The sequence below is a fragment of the Cottoperca gobio genome, unplaced genomic scaffold (genome assembly GCF_900634415.1).
Source record: "Cottoperca gobio unplaced genomic scaffold, fCotGob3.1 fCotGob3_208arrow_ctg1, whole genome shotgun sequence".
Classification (NCBI taxonomy): Eukaryota; Metazoa; Chordata; class Actinopteri; order Perciformes; family Bovichtidae; genus Cottoperca; species Cottoperca gobio.
This window is the reverse complement of record NW_021166845.1, coordinates 60982-76046: the sequence shown is the minus strand read 5'-3', so window position 1 is coordinate 76046 and position 15065 is coordinate 60982. Positions and strand designations below refer to the sequence as shown.

The following is a 15065-nucleotide window of genomic DNA, read 5'->3' as shown; positions in this document are numbered from 1 at the left end:
ACGCACATTCCCACCGTCCGTCCACAGCGGAAGTCGAAGGTAAGGTCCTTAAAGCTCACTATGTTTGAATCCCGCCGCGGTTTGTTCGCGTTGAACCCGAACACACAGTCTGACCCGAACACACAGACAGAGAGGCTTCGGAATAAAGTTCATTTAACGCGTTATTACTGCGCACACTTCGCTCTTCGTGCTAGCTTTCACGTGCTTCTGGCTAGCGGCGGAACCATTGTTTGTTAGCATGCTTGCTAACCTTCACTGCTGGTTTGTCTGCAGGTGTAAACGCACTACAGGTGAACAGGGACACATGTCAAACATATCTCTTTATATATCTATAAAGGTGAACTTAATATGAAGTCTTTAAACTTCTCTTGCAGTTTAAAGATATTCACTTAACAATAATACAAACACAGAACAGCAGATTCATTTGTTATATATATTACTCAAAATGATAAATGGATCAGAATTGTTGATTTCCTTTATGTTTATACAGAATAAACAATGATGTCAGCCGCCAACCAAACATTAAAGAAGACTTCATCCTGCTGTTGATTCCTCTTCTTCCTCCTCTTCATCCTTCTTCATTGTAGGGTTCCAACACATGAACCTGTGTCATCACAAGACTTCAGAGCTGATTCATTGAGTTTCACTTTGATACTCAATGAATCAGCTTTACAGAAAGATTCTTCTTAAACGTGAACGTTAAATAAATGATGTGCAGATTAGTGGATGGTGTCGCCGCCTGGGAAGGAGCTCCTCTCATGAGAAGTGTTTCCTGTTTGTTTCCCTGCAGAAGATGTCGGCGACTTGTCCCCTCGTTTCTCTTCATTCACACTCGCACCAGCAGAGCATCCTGAGCAGATTCAACGAGCTGAGGAGGAGAGACGTCCTGTGCGACGTCACGCTTGTGGTGGAGGACGTGCACTTCAAGGCACACAGAGTCCTGCTGGCCGCCAGCAGCGAGCACTTCTCTGTCATGTTCAGGGCGGAGCCTCAGAGCGGGCAGGCGACCTGCCGGCTGCACGGCGTGTCTGCAGAGATGTTTGCAGCCGTGCTGGAGTTCATCTACAGCGCGCAGGTGTCTGTGCTGGAGGGCGCCTCGCCGCGGCTCCTCGCCGCGGCTCGTCTCATGGAGGTCAGCGACCTGGTGGAAGCGCTCACGGAGCTCCCGCGCTCTGCGGAGGAGGCTACAGGTGAGGAGGCGAAGGTAGACGCACCTGAGGTGCCAGATCTGTCCAAACGCAGAAGAGGACGACCAAAGAAGAATGTAGCAGAGCCGGAGGGGAGAGGTGCAGCGTGCGGGCGCTCCGAGGACGAGCAGTGTGCTGAGGCAGCGACAGACTCGCAGCCTAAAGACGAGACGGATTATAACCCAGGACTCCACCAGAGCCGGCAGAGCAAACGGAAGATCAGGCCCCCCGTGAAATACAAGAGCTACAAGGTGAGCAGCGACACGGCAGGAAGCAGAGAGCCGGGGAAGAGAGGCAGGAAGAGGAAGTACCCCCGACACGGAGGCTCGCTGCGACGACTGCAGCAAAGTGTTCAAGAACCACCTGTTCTTAAAGATCCACCAGAGGACTCACACAGGTGTGTGTGTGTGTGTGTGTGTGTGTGTGTGTGTGTGTGTGTGTGTGTGTGTGTGTGTGTGTGTGTGTGTGTGTGTGTGTGTGTGTGTGTGTGTGTGTGTGTGTGTGTGTGTGTGTGTGTGTGTGTTCTGCATTTCATATTTCCACCTTGTCCCTCCCCAGGAGAGAAGCCTTTCCAGTGCCTGGTGTGTGTGAAGGCTTTTACACAGAAGCACACGCTGCAGGTGCACCAGCGCATGCACACGGGAGAGAAGCCGTTTGTGTGCAACGTCTGCTGCAAGGCGCTCTCCACCAAACACGCCCTGCAGGAGCACATGAACCTGCACCAAGGTTACACACGTTACACACGTTATACACGCTGTACTGCACGTTACACACGTTACACACGTTATACACGCTGTACTGCACGTTACACAGCACGTTACACACGTTACAAACGTTATACACGCTGTACTGCACGTTACACACGTTATACACGCTGTACTGCACGTTACACACGTTACACACGTTATACACGCTGTACTGCATGTTACACACGTTACACACGTTATACACTCTGTGCTGCACGTTACACACGTTATACACGCTGTACTGCATGTTACACACGTTACACACATTATACACGCTGTGCTGCACGTTACACACGTTATACACGCTGTGCTGCACGTTACACACGTTATACACGCTGTGCTGCACGTTACACACGTTATACACGTTATACACGCTGTGCTGCACGTTACACACGTTATACACGCTGTGCTGCACGTTACACACGTTATACACGTTATACACGCTGTGCTGCACGTTACACACGTTATACACGCTGTACTGCATGTTACACACGTTATACACGCTGTGCTGCACGTTACACACGTTATACACGCTGTGCTGCACGTTACACACGTTATACACGTTATACACGCTGTGCTGCACGTTACACACGTTATACACGCTGTACTGCATGTTACACACGTTATACACGCTGTGCTGCACGTTACACACGTTATACACGCTGTGCTGCACGTTACACACGTTATACACGTTATACACGCTGTGCTGCACGTTACACACGTTATACACTCTGTACTGCATGTTACACACGTTACACACGTTATACACGCTGTGCTGCACGTTACACACGTTACACACGTTATACACTCTGTGCTGCACGTTACACACGTTACACACATTATACACGCTGTACTGCACGTTACACACGTTATACACGTTATACACGCTGTACTGCACGTTATACACGTTATACACGTTATACACGCTGTGCTGCACGTTACACACGTTACACACGTTATACACGCTGTACTGCACGTTATACACGTTATACACTCTGTGCTGCACGTTATACACGTTATACACGCTGTGCTGCACGTTACACACGTTACACACGTTATACACGCTGTACTGCACGTTACACACGTTACACACGTTATACACGCTGTACTGCACGTTATACACGTTACACACGTTATACACGCTGTGCTGCACGTTACACACGCTGTACTGCACGTTACACACGCTGTACTGCACGTTACACACGTTATACACGCTGTGCTGCACGTTACACACGCTGTACTGCACGTTACACACGCTGTACTGCACGTTACACACGTTACACACGCTGTGCTGCACGTTACACACGCTGTGCTGCACGTTACACACGCTGTGCTGCACGTTACACACGCTGTACTGCACGTTACACACGTTATACACGCTGTACTGCACGTTACACACGTTATACACGCTGTGCTGCACGTTATACACGCTGTACTGCACGTTACACACGCTGTACTGCACGTTACACACGTTTTTCACGCTGTACTGCACGTTATACACGCTGTACTGCACGTTACACACGTTATACACGCTGTACTGCACGTTATACACGTTATACACGTTATACACGCTGTGCTGCACGTTACACACGTTACACACGTTATACACGCTGTACTGCACGTTATACACGTTATACACTCTGTGCTGCACGTTATACACGTTATACACGCTGTGCTGCACGTTACACACGTTACACACGTTATACACGCTGTACTGCACGTTACACACGTTACACACGTTATACACGCTGTACTGCACGTTATACACGTTACACACGTTATACACGCTGTGCTGCACGTTACACACGCTGTACTGCACGTTACACACGCTGTACTGCACGTTACACACGTTATACACGCTGTGCTGCACGTTACACACGCTGTACTGCACGTTACACACGCTGTACTGCACGTTACACACGTTACACACGCTGTGCTGCACGTTACACACGCTGTGCTGCACGTTACACACGCTGTGCTGCACGTTACACACGCTGTACTGCACGTTACACACGTTATACACGCTGTACTGCACGTTACACACGTTATACACGCTGTGCTGCACGTTATACACGCTGTACTGCACGTTACACACGCTGTACTGCACGTTACACACGTTTTTCACGCTTGTACTGCACGTTATACACGCTGTACTGCACGTTACACACGTTATACACGCTGTACTGCACGTTATACACGCTGTACTGCACGTTATACACGCTGTACTGCACGTTACACACGTTATACACGCTGTACTGCACGTTATACACGCTGTACTGCACGTTATACACGCTGTACTGCACGTTACACACGTTATACACGCTGTACTGCATGTTATACACGCTGTACTGCACGTTATACACGCTGTACTGCACGTTATACACGCTGTACTGCACGTTACACACGTTATACACGCTGTACTGAATGTTATACACGCTGTACTGCATGTTATACACGCTGTACACGCTGTACTGCCTGTTACACACGCTGTACTGCACGTTATACACGCTGTACACGCTGTACTGCACGTTATACACGCTGTACTGCACGTTACACACGTTATACACGCTGTACTGCACGTTACACACGCTGTACTGCACATTATACATGTTATACACGCTGTACTGCACATTATACACGCTGTACTGCACGTTAGACACGTTATACACGCTGTACTGCGCAGTATTTTCTGATCGATACCTCCTGGAAGGATTTTTTGATTTGGTGAATATAAAATTGTAAATTGTGTATCTAACATAAAGAATTACAATTACTATCAAATTCAAATGTATTAAATAATGTCAGTAAAAAAGTTATATGTAATGTAAAGTCAAGTTTGTTACCATTACCCTTCATCTCATCAGGAGATAAATACCTTCAGCTTGGGATAAATGTGGAAAGAAGTTTCACTCAGAAGAGGGCAACCTGAAGAGTCACTACAGAGTTCATACAGGTGAGGACACGGAGGCAGTAATGATATATAATAGTATATGATATAGATAATATATATATAATTACCTAAAATAATTTTATTTATATATATGATAATATATATATATTAATTATAATATATATTATAATCTTTAAATATAATTTATTTATGTATATTTATTCATATATAATTATATATATAATATCTATATATATATATATATAAATTGTTAGTATAATATATTTTTTATTATCTTTATATATATCTTATAACTCTATATACATTAAATGTATATCTTTCATATCATACTTAATATATATAATATATTTTATATATATATTTCTCTATACTCTCTCATCTATTCTAGTCTCTATATGGTAGAGCGAGATAGAGAGATAGGAAGATATGGTATAGAGAGAGGTATGATGTAGAATATATAGGTAAGAGTTGGAGAGAGAGAGGGGAAGATAGATGAGAGAGAAAGATAGAGATAGAGTATAGGTACTTTTTTTTATATGATATAGAGATATAATAGTATACTAGAGTATAAGAGATAGTGTATAGAGAGAGAAGATAGATAATAGATAGAGATGAGATAGATATATATATATATATATATATATATATATATATATATATATATATATATATTATAATAACGCAGTCACTCTCTGAATAATGTATTTTATGTTTTATTTTGACTTCAAGGCAAATCATTACCAGAATGTGTTCAGTGTCATCACAAGTTCATGGACACGGCTCAGCTGAAGAAGCACCTGAGAACTCACACAGGTAACGTCAGAGAAGATAAATATCATCTGAGATATGTTGATGATAATTGTAATGTGTTTACAGGTGAGAAGCCTTTTACCTGCGAGATCTGTGGGAAGTGTTTCACAGCTAAGAGCACGCTGCAGACTCACATCAGGATCCACAGGTGAGATACAAACCGTCATGTGATGCATTATTACTACAACACCTGTCATTTCAAACCAACTTAACAAAAGTGTTTTCCAGAGGAGAGAAGCCGTACGACTGCAGCCTCTGCAACAAGTCCTTCTCAGACCCGAGCGCCAGACGCAGACACGTGTCGTCCCACTCGGGGAAGAAACCCTTCACCTGCTCCTTCTGCAGCCTCTCCTTCACCCGCCTGGACAACCTGAAGACGCACACCAAGTCACACAACAAGGAACGAGCGGCGCCATCAGAGGAAGCCGCTGCGCCGCCGGAGGACGTGCGGAACATCCTGCAGCTGCAGCCGTACCAGCTGCCCCCCAGCTGCGAGCAGGAGATCCAGCTGGTGGTGACGGGAGACGACATCAACTTTGTGCCGGGTCAGAACCAGGAGATCCTCATCACTGAGGGGCAGGCGGCGGCCCCCTCCAGACTCACCCTCCTCACCCAGTCGGCAGGAAATGTGGCTCAGAGCGGCGGCGTGGACCCGAGCTCCCACATCCAGACTCTGAGCGTGCTGGAGGGCCCGGCGCAGCAGCCCGAGCAGATGCACGTCATCACTCTGAGTAAAGAGGCCATGCAGCACCTCCAGGCGCACCACGGCCCCCCGCAGCCCCTCCATGTCGCACAGCGGCCCGTCCAGCAGCTGCAGGTGCTGCACCAGCCGCTGACCGTGGACGCCTCGCAGGGGCCGGGGGGGCCGCGAGCAGCACGGCCAGGCCATTCACATCAGCAGCCAGAGCAGCCAGCCCATCTCCATCAGCCAGACCAGCGAGCAGATCTCCAGCCACCACATCCAGGGACAGACCTTCCAGATCCAGGCAGGGACCGTGTCCTACCTGTACACCACCGGTGACCACAGCTGAAGCTGCAGGAGAGCTGAAGCTGCAGGAGAGCTGAAGCTGCAGGAGAGCTGAAGCTGCAGGAGAGCTGAGGCTGCAGGAGAGCTGAGGCTGCAGGAGAGCTGAAAGCTGCAGGAGAGCTGAGGCTGCAGGAGAGCTGAAGCTGCAGGAGAGCTGAAGCTGCAGGAGAGCTGAGGCTGCAGGAGAGCTGAGGCTGCGCAGGAGAGCTTGAGGCTGCAGGAGAGCTGAAGCTGAGGCTGCAGGAGAGCTGAGGCTGCAGGAGAGCTGAGGCTGCAGGAGAGCTGAAGCTGCAGGAGAGCTGAGGCTGCAGGAGAGCTGAAGCTGCAGGAGAGAGCTGAAGCTGCAGGAGAGCTGAAGCTGCAGGAGAGCTGAAGCTGCAGGAGAGCTGAAGCTGCAGGAGAGCTGAAGCTGCAGGAGAGCTGAGGCTGCAGGAGAGCTGAAGGCTGCAGGAGAGCTGAAGCTGCGGAGAGCTGAAGTGCAGAGAGCTGAGGCTGCAGGAGAGATGAGCTGAGGCTGCAGGAGAGCTGATGCTGCAGGAGAGCTGAAGCTGAGGCTGCAGGAGCTGAGGCTGCATGAGAGCTGAAGGCTGCAGGAGGCTGAAGCGAGGCTGAGGAGAGCTGAGGCTGCAGGAGAGCTGAAGCTGCAGGAGAGCTGAGGCTGCAGAGAGCTGAAGCTGCAGGAGAGCTGAAGCTGCAGGAGAGCTGAAGCTGCAGTTCACCACTAACTGACCTCTGTCGAGTTACTAAAACTGTATTTCCTCTCCTGCCTCGACGGAGAAGAATCAGAAACAAGTGTTGATGAAAACATCTGTTCACTTTGTGATGAACTGTCCCTTTAACTACAGTAATGAAACTCGTTACCAGTTTAACCTCAACATGCAACCTTTAATCTCACGGCTCTGTTCCTCCCGGATACAGCGTGTGATTGGTTCTTACCAGGAAGTGATTAGCCAATAGCAAACGGCCTCTCTGCAGTATTCCTCTGGAGACAGAAATAAAAGGTGCATCAAACACACTCAGGTGTTCAGTGGTTCTTTAAGCTTTATTTACAGCAGCACCAGCTCTGATACAGCCAAGAGAGTGTGTGTGTGTGTGTGTGTGTGTGTGTGTGTGTGAGAGAGTGTGTGATGTAGTAAATGAAGCGTCATCTCGTCCTGGTGCAGCTGCAGAAATGATATCTGGAAGAACAGCTGTGCACAATTTATTTTTTGTAAAATCAAGAAAATAAACAAATGAGATTCAATATTTCTGACATTAAAGGAATAATTCACCCCAAACTGGACGACTGATGCAGAGAGGGTCAGTGTGTGTGTGTGTGTGTGGGTGTGTGGGGGGGAGGATTCATCAGTTTGTGGTGAAGTGTTCCTTTACATCACACCTTTATGTTCCCTCAGTAGCTAAAGGTCCTCGTCCTGCTGAAAGACGTTGAAGCTTCTTCACGTCTCTGAAGCACACACGCACAACACACACACACACACACACGTAAATCAAATAAATAAGTCATTGAACAAGAAGACAGATGTTTCCAGCTGATACAGATGTAAACAAACACTTTGTTGTGTTGCCCTGACAACTGAATATTTATACTCTGGAATCATCTTCACTTCAAGCACAAATGTTTTGGCAATTTTTATTACTGTGGGTGTTTCTTTCTCACTGACCCCCCCACAGCACCTACTGTAGTGCTGATAACGGGGTGTGGGGGGAGCTGCAGCAGCAAGAGGAGGACGAGCGAAGATGGTGAAAGAGGTTCTGCAGCAAAAACATCATTAATACTATTATGTTATTAATAATAACTTTATATATGTTATTAATATAAATATTAATAACTTTATTAATAATGTTAATATTAATTATATTATTAATATCAATAACATTATTAATGTTATGTAATAAGAATATTATTAATAAGTTTATCTTATAATATTAATAATAATTAACATTATTAAATATGTTATTATTAAGTATGTTAATAATTAGTAATATTATAAATATTATTAAATAAATATTAAATATTATTATTAAATATGTTAAGAATTTATTAACATATTAATATATATTTATATTACCATTATTAATATGAATGTTATTAATCATTTAATAATGTTATTAATAATACTATTATTTATGTTATTTATATTTTATTAATAATGTTATTAATATTAATAACATTATTAATATTAAACATTATTAATATACTATTATTTATATTATTATTATTAATAACATTAATTCCTCTGAAGGAACAGGTTTCACAGGATTTTAAAACAGGGTAAAATAGTCTAAATAAAATAAAACAAAAACCACACGTTCACATCTTGATAACATTCATTTCTACAGATGATATTTGGTGCGTGACTCGGTGTATCAATGGGGGGGGGGGTTAAATCTTTATGTCCTCCAGTTTAATGTAAACAGGGCCGACGGCTGGTTTGGCAAACACGTTGGTTTTCGGTATGAAAGTGAGAGCGAGCAGAGAAAGCCGGTGAAAAACAGAATTCCTGTTTCACTTAGTGAAGCTGCGTGAGTGATTCCCTGAGACTAAACACGAGTTGATGCTTTTCATATAGATTTAATAAAATGTCCGTCTGTAGTTCCATCCTGTGACGCTCAACACTCGACGCCTCACATCGAAGATTATAGGACAAAACACGACATGAAAACACGTTTTGTTCCGTCGAGCTGCAGGACCATGAACCCACATTTTCATCCCGCTCAACTCGGCACCCAGCTGTGAGCGGAAGTCTGTTTCAGGCTTCCTGAATTCCTGTTGGCGTTCTGGGCGGAGGCGAGACTCACACATGTGTGTGTGTGTGTGTTGTGTGTGTGTGTGGTGTGTGTGTGTGTGTGTGTGTGTGTGTGTGTGTGTGTGTGTGTGGTGTGTGTGTGTGTGTGTGTGTGTGTGTGTGTGGTGTGTGTGTGTGTTCTGCATTTCATATTTCCACCTTGTCCCTCCCCAGGAGAGAAGCCTTTCCAGTGCCTGGTGTGTGTGAAGGCTTTACACAAGAAGCACACGCTGCAGGTGCACCAGCGCATGCACACGGGAGAGAAGCCGTTTGTGTGCAACGTCTGCTGCAGCGCTCTCCACCAAACACGCCCTGCAGGAGCACATGAACCTGCACCAAGGTTACACACGTTACACACGTTATTACACGCTGTACTGCACGTTACACACGTTACACACACGTTATACACGCTGTACTGCACGTTACACAGCCAGTTACACACGTTACAAACGTTATACACGCTGTACTGCACGTTACACACGTTATACACGCTGTACTGCACGTTACACACGTTACACACGTTTACACGCTGTACTGCATGTTACACACGTTACACACGTTATACACTCTGTGCTGCACGTTACACACTTATACACGCTGTACTGCATGTTACACAACACGTTACACACATTATACACGCTGTTGCTGCCACGGTTACACACGTTATACACGCTGTGCTGCACGTTACACCGTATACACGCTGTGCTTGCCACTTACACACGTTATACACGTTATACACGCTGTGGCTGCACGTTACACACGTTTATACAGCTGTGCGCACGTTACACACGTTTACACGTATAACGCTGTGCTGCACGTTACACACGTTTAACACGCTGTACTGCATGTTACACACGTTATACACGTGTGCTGCACGTTACACACGTTTAACACGCTGTGCTGCACGTTTCACACACGTTATACACGTTATACACGCTGTGCTGCACGTTACACACGTTATACACGCTGTACTGCATTGTTACACACGTTATACACGCTGTGCTGCACGTTACACACGTTATACACGCTGTGCTGCACGTTACACACGTTTATACACGTTATACACGCTGTGCTGCACGTTACACCAAACGTTATACATCTTACTGCATGTTACACACGTTACACACGTTATACACGCTGTGCTGCACGTTACAACACGTTACACACGTTATACACTCTGTGCTGCACGTTACACACGTTACAACATTATACACGCTGTACTGCACGTTCACAGTTATACACGTTATACACGCGTGTACTGCACGTTATCCACGTTATAAACGTTATACACGCTGTCTGCACGTTACACACGTTACACACGTTATACACGCTGTACTGGCACGTTATACACGTTACAGAGAGTATACACGCTGTCTGCACGTTACACACGTTTACACACGTTATACACGCTGTACTGGCATACACACGTTACACACGTTATACACGCTGTACTGCACGTTCACACGTTAACACGATTATACACGCTGTGCTGCACGTTAACACGCTGTACTGCACGTTACACACGTGTACGCACTTACACACGTTATACACGCTGTGATGCACGTTACACACGCTGTTAACTGCACGTTACACACGCTGTTACTTGCACGTTACACACGTTTACACACGCTGTGCTGCACGTTAACACGCTGTACTGCACGTTACACACCTTGTGCTGGCACGTACACGCTTGTACTGCACGTTACACACGTTATACCACGCTGTACTGCACGTTACACACGTTATACACGCTGTGCTGCACGTTTATACACGCGTACTCACGTACCACGCTGTACTGCACGTTACACACTTTCACGCTGTACTGCACGTTAACACGCTTGTTAATGCACGTTACACAGTATACACGCTGTTAACTGCACGTTTACACGTTATACACGTTATACACGCTGTGCTGCACGTTACACACGTTACACACGTTGATACACGCTGTACTGCACGTTATACACGTTATACACGTCTGTGCTGCACGTTATACACGTTATACACGCTGTGCTGCACACGTTACACACGTTACACACGTTATACACGCTGTACTGCACGTTACACACGTTGTACACAGTTATACACCTGTGACTGCACGTTATACACGTTATACACGTTTACACGTGTGCTGCACGTTACACACGCTGTACTGCACGTTACAACGCTGTACTGCACGTTACACACGTTATCACGTGCTGCACGTTACACACGTACTGCACGTTACAACGCTGTGTACTGCACGTTACACACGTTAACACGCTGTGCTGCCACGTTAAACACGCTGTGCTTCACGTTACACACGCTGTGCTGCAGTTACACACGCTGTATGCAGTTAACAACGTATACACGTGATACTCCGTTAACACACGTTATACAACGTGTGCTGCACGTTATACACGCTGTACCTGCCCGTTACACACGCTTTGTGTACTGCACGTTACACACGTTTCACGCTGTACTGCACGTTATACACGCTGTATGTACTGCACGTTACACACGTTATACACGCTGTACTGCACGTGATACACGCTTGTACTGCACGTTATACACGTTGTACTGCACGTTACGACACGTTATACACGCTGTACTGCACGTTATACACGCTGTTACGCAGTTATACACGCTGTACTGCACGTTACACACGTTATACACGCTGTACTGCATGTATACACGCTGTAATGCACGTTATACACGCTGTACTGCACGTTATACACGCTGTACTGCACGTACACACGTTATACACGCTGTACTGAATTATACACGCTGTAGCATGTTATACACGCGTGTACACGCTGTACTGCCTGTTACAAACGCTGTACTGCACGTTATACACGCTGTACACGCTGTACTGCACGTTATACACGCTGTATCACGTTACACACGTTATACACGCTGTACTGCACGTAACACGTTGTACTGCACATTTCATGTTTAACACGCTGTACTGCCACATTATACACGCTGTACTGCACGTTAGACACGTTATACACGCTGTAATGCGCAGTATTTCTGATCGATACCTCCTGGAAGGTTTTTGATTTGGTGAAGATAAAATTGTAAATTGTGTATCTAACATAAAGAATTACATATAATCAAATTCAAATGTATTAAATAATGTCTAAAAAAGATATGTATGTAAATGTCAGTTTGTTACCTTACCTTCATCCTCAGGAGATAAATCCGCAGCTGTGATAAATGTGGAAAGGTTTCACGTCAGAAGAGGCAACTGAAGGAGTCACGTACCAGGTTCATAAAGGGGAGGAAAGGAGGCAGTAAGGAGAGAGGGGAAGAGAGAAGGAGAGAGGAGAGGAGAAAAGAGAGGGAGGAGAGAGAGGAGAAGATGAGAGAGGAGGAGAGAGAGAGAGAACGAGAAGAGAAGAGAGGAAGAGAGGGAGGAGAGAGAGAGGAGAGAGAGAGATAGAGAGAGAAGGGGAGAAGAGATATAGATGGGAAGAAGAGGGAGAGGTAGAGAGAGAGAGAGGAGGAAAGGGAGAGAGGAGAAGAGAAGAGAGAGAGAGAGAGAGAGAGGAGAAGAGAGGGAGGAGAGAGTAGAGAAGAGGAGAGATGAGAGAATAATAGAGAGAGAGAGAGAAGATAGGGGAGAGAGAGAAGGAGAGAGAGAGATAAAGAGATTGAGAGATAGGGATATAAATAGGGAAGAGAGAGTATATAGATAGAGTAGATAATATAAATATATAATATAATATAATAAATAGATAGATGTATATAGTATTATATAGAGATATAATTATATCTATATATATCTTAGTATAGATATATATATATATAGATGATATATAATATATTATATATTATTATATATATTATATTATTATATATATATATAATATATAATTGAACGCAGTCACTCTCTGAATAATGTATTTTGATGTTTTATTTGACTTCAAGGCAAAATCATTACCAGAATGTGTTCAGTGTCATCACAAGTTCATGGACACGGCTCAGCTGAAGAAGCACCTGAGAACTCACACAGGTAACGTCAGAGAAGATAAATATCATGAGATATGTGATGATAATTGTAATGTGTTTACAGGTGAGAAGCCTTTACCTGCGAGATCTGTGGGAAGTGTTTCACAGCTAAGAGCACGCTGCAGACTCACATCAGGATCCACAGGTGAGATACAAACCGTCATGTGATGCATTATTACTACAACACCTGTCATTTCAAACCAACTTAACAAAAGTGTTTTCCAGAGGAGAGAAGCCGTTACGACTGCAGCCTCTGCAACAAGTCCTTCTCAGACCCGAGCGCCAGACGCAGACACGTGTCGTCCCACTCGGGGAAGAAACCCTTCACCTGCTCCTTCTGCAGCCTCTCCTTCACCCGCTGGACAACCTGAAGACGCACACCAAGTCACACAACAAGGAACGAGCGGCGCCATCAGAGGAAGCCGCTGCGCGCCGGAGGAGTGCGGAACATCCTGCAGCTGCAGCCGTACCAGCTGCCCCCAGCTGCGAGCAGGAGATCCAGCTGGTGGTGACGGGAACGACATCAACTTTGTGCGGTCGGTCAGAACCAGAGATCCTCACATGAGGGGCAGGCGGCGGCCCCCTCCAGACTCACCCTCCTCACCCAGTCGGCAGGAAATGTGGCTCAGAGCGGCGGCGTGGCCGAGCTCCCACATCCAGACTCTGAGCGTGCTGGAGGGCCCGGCGCAGCAGCCCGAGCAGATGCACGTCATCACTCTGAGTAAAGAGGCCCTGCAGCACCTCCAGGCGCACCACGGCCCCCCGCAGCCCCTCCATGTCGACAGCGGCCCGTCAGCAGTGAGGTGCTGCACCAGCCGCTGACCGTGGACGCCTCGCAGGGGCCGGGGGGCGCGGAGCAGCACGGCCAGGCCATTCACATCAGCAGCCAGAGCAGCCAGCCCATCTCCACAGCCAGACCAGCGAGCAGATCTCCAGCCACCACATCCAGGGACAGACCTTCAGATCCAGGCAGGGACCGTGTCTACCTGTACACCACCGGTGACAGCTGAAGCTGCAGAGAGCTGAAGCTGCAGGAGAGCTGAAGCTGCAGGAGAGCTGAAGCAGCGAGCAGGAGAGCTGAAGCGCAGGAGAGCTGAGGCTGCAGGGAGCTGAGAGCTGCAGAGAGCTGAAGCTGCAGAGAGCTGAGCTGCAGAGAGCTGAGAGCAGGAAGCTGAGGCTGACAGGAGAGCTGAGGCTGCAGTGTACTCTGTGTTTAATCTGTGTACTCTCTGTGTACTCTCTGTGTACTCTCTGTGTACTCTCTGTGTACTCTCTGTGTACTCTGTGTGTATACTGTGTACTCTGTGTGTACTCTGTGTACTCTGGTGTACTGTATGTGTACTCTGTGTGTACTCTGTGTGTACCTCTGTGTACTCTGGCTGAGCATTGAAACATTTAAGAGACAGAATAGTTTGTTGCATCGTGTATAAAATATGTGTCATTATATTGTTACCTGGGAAATGAGCAGTGAACATCAAGCCAGCAGCTCCGTCGCTGGTGGTGTCGGGACTGAACCTGTCCCCCAGCAGGGTGACGCTGCAGGGGGCAGAGCCTCCGCGATGCACACGGCGGTGGAGAAGCCCACCACGCCCGCTCCCACCACCA

General features: G+C 46.6%; 1 protein-coding gene and 1 pseudogene across 1 annotated transcript; both read left to right on the top strand.

Moving 5' to 3' along the window:
- The first annotated feature begins 49 nt into the window (after positions 1 to 49).
- LOC115004878 (zinc finger and BTB domain-containing protein 24-like) lies at positions 50 to 6746 on the top strand. The gene is given in 8 exon segments (XM_029426610.1): positions 50 to 1504; positions 1506 to 1584; positions 1746 to 1931; positions 4815 to 4886; positions 5574 to 5657; positions 5721 to 5802; positions 5883 to 6513; positions 6515 to 6746. Coding segments are annotated over 8 exon segments (2016 nt in total). The 5' UTR covers positions 50 to 793; the 3' UTR covers positions 6686 to 6746.
- Positions 6747 to 13349: 6603 nt separating this feature from the next.
- Positions 13350 to 14470, top strand: LOC115004879 (zinc finger and BTB domain-containing protein 24-like; annotated as a pseudogene).
- The last annotated feature ends 595 nt before the right edge of the window (positions 14471 to 15065 follow it).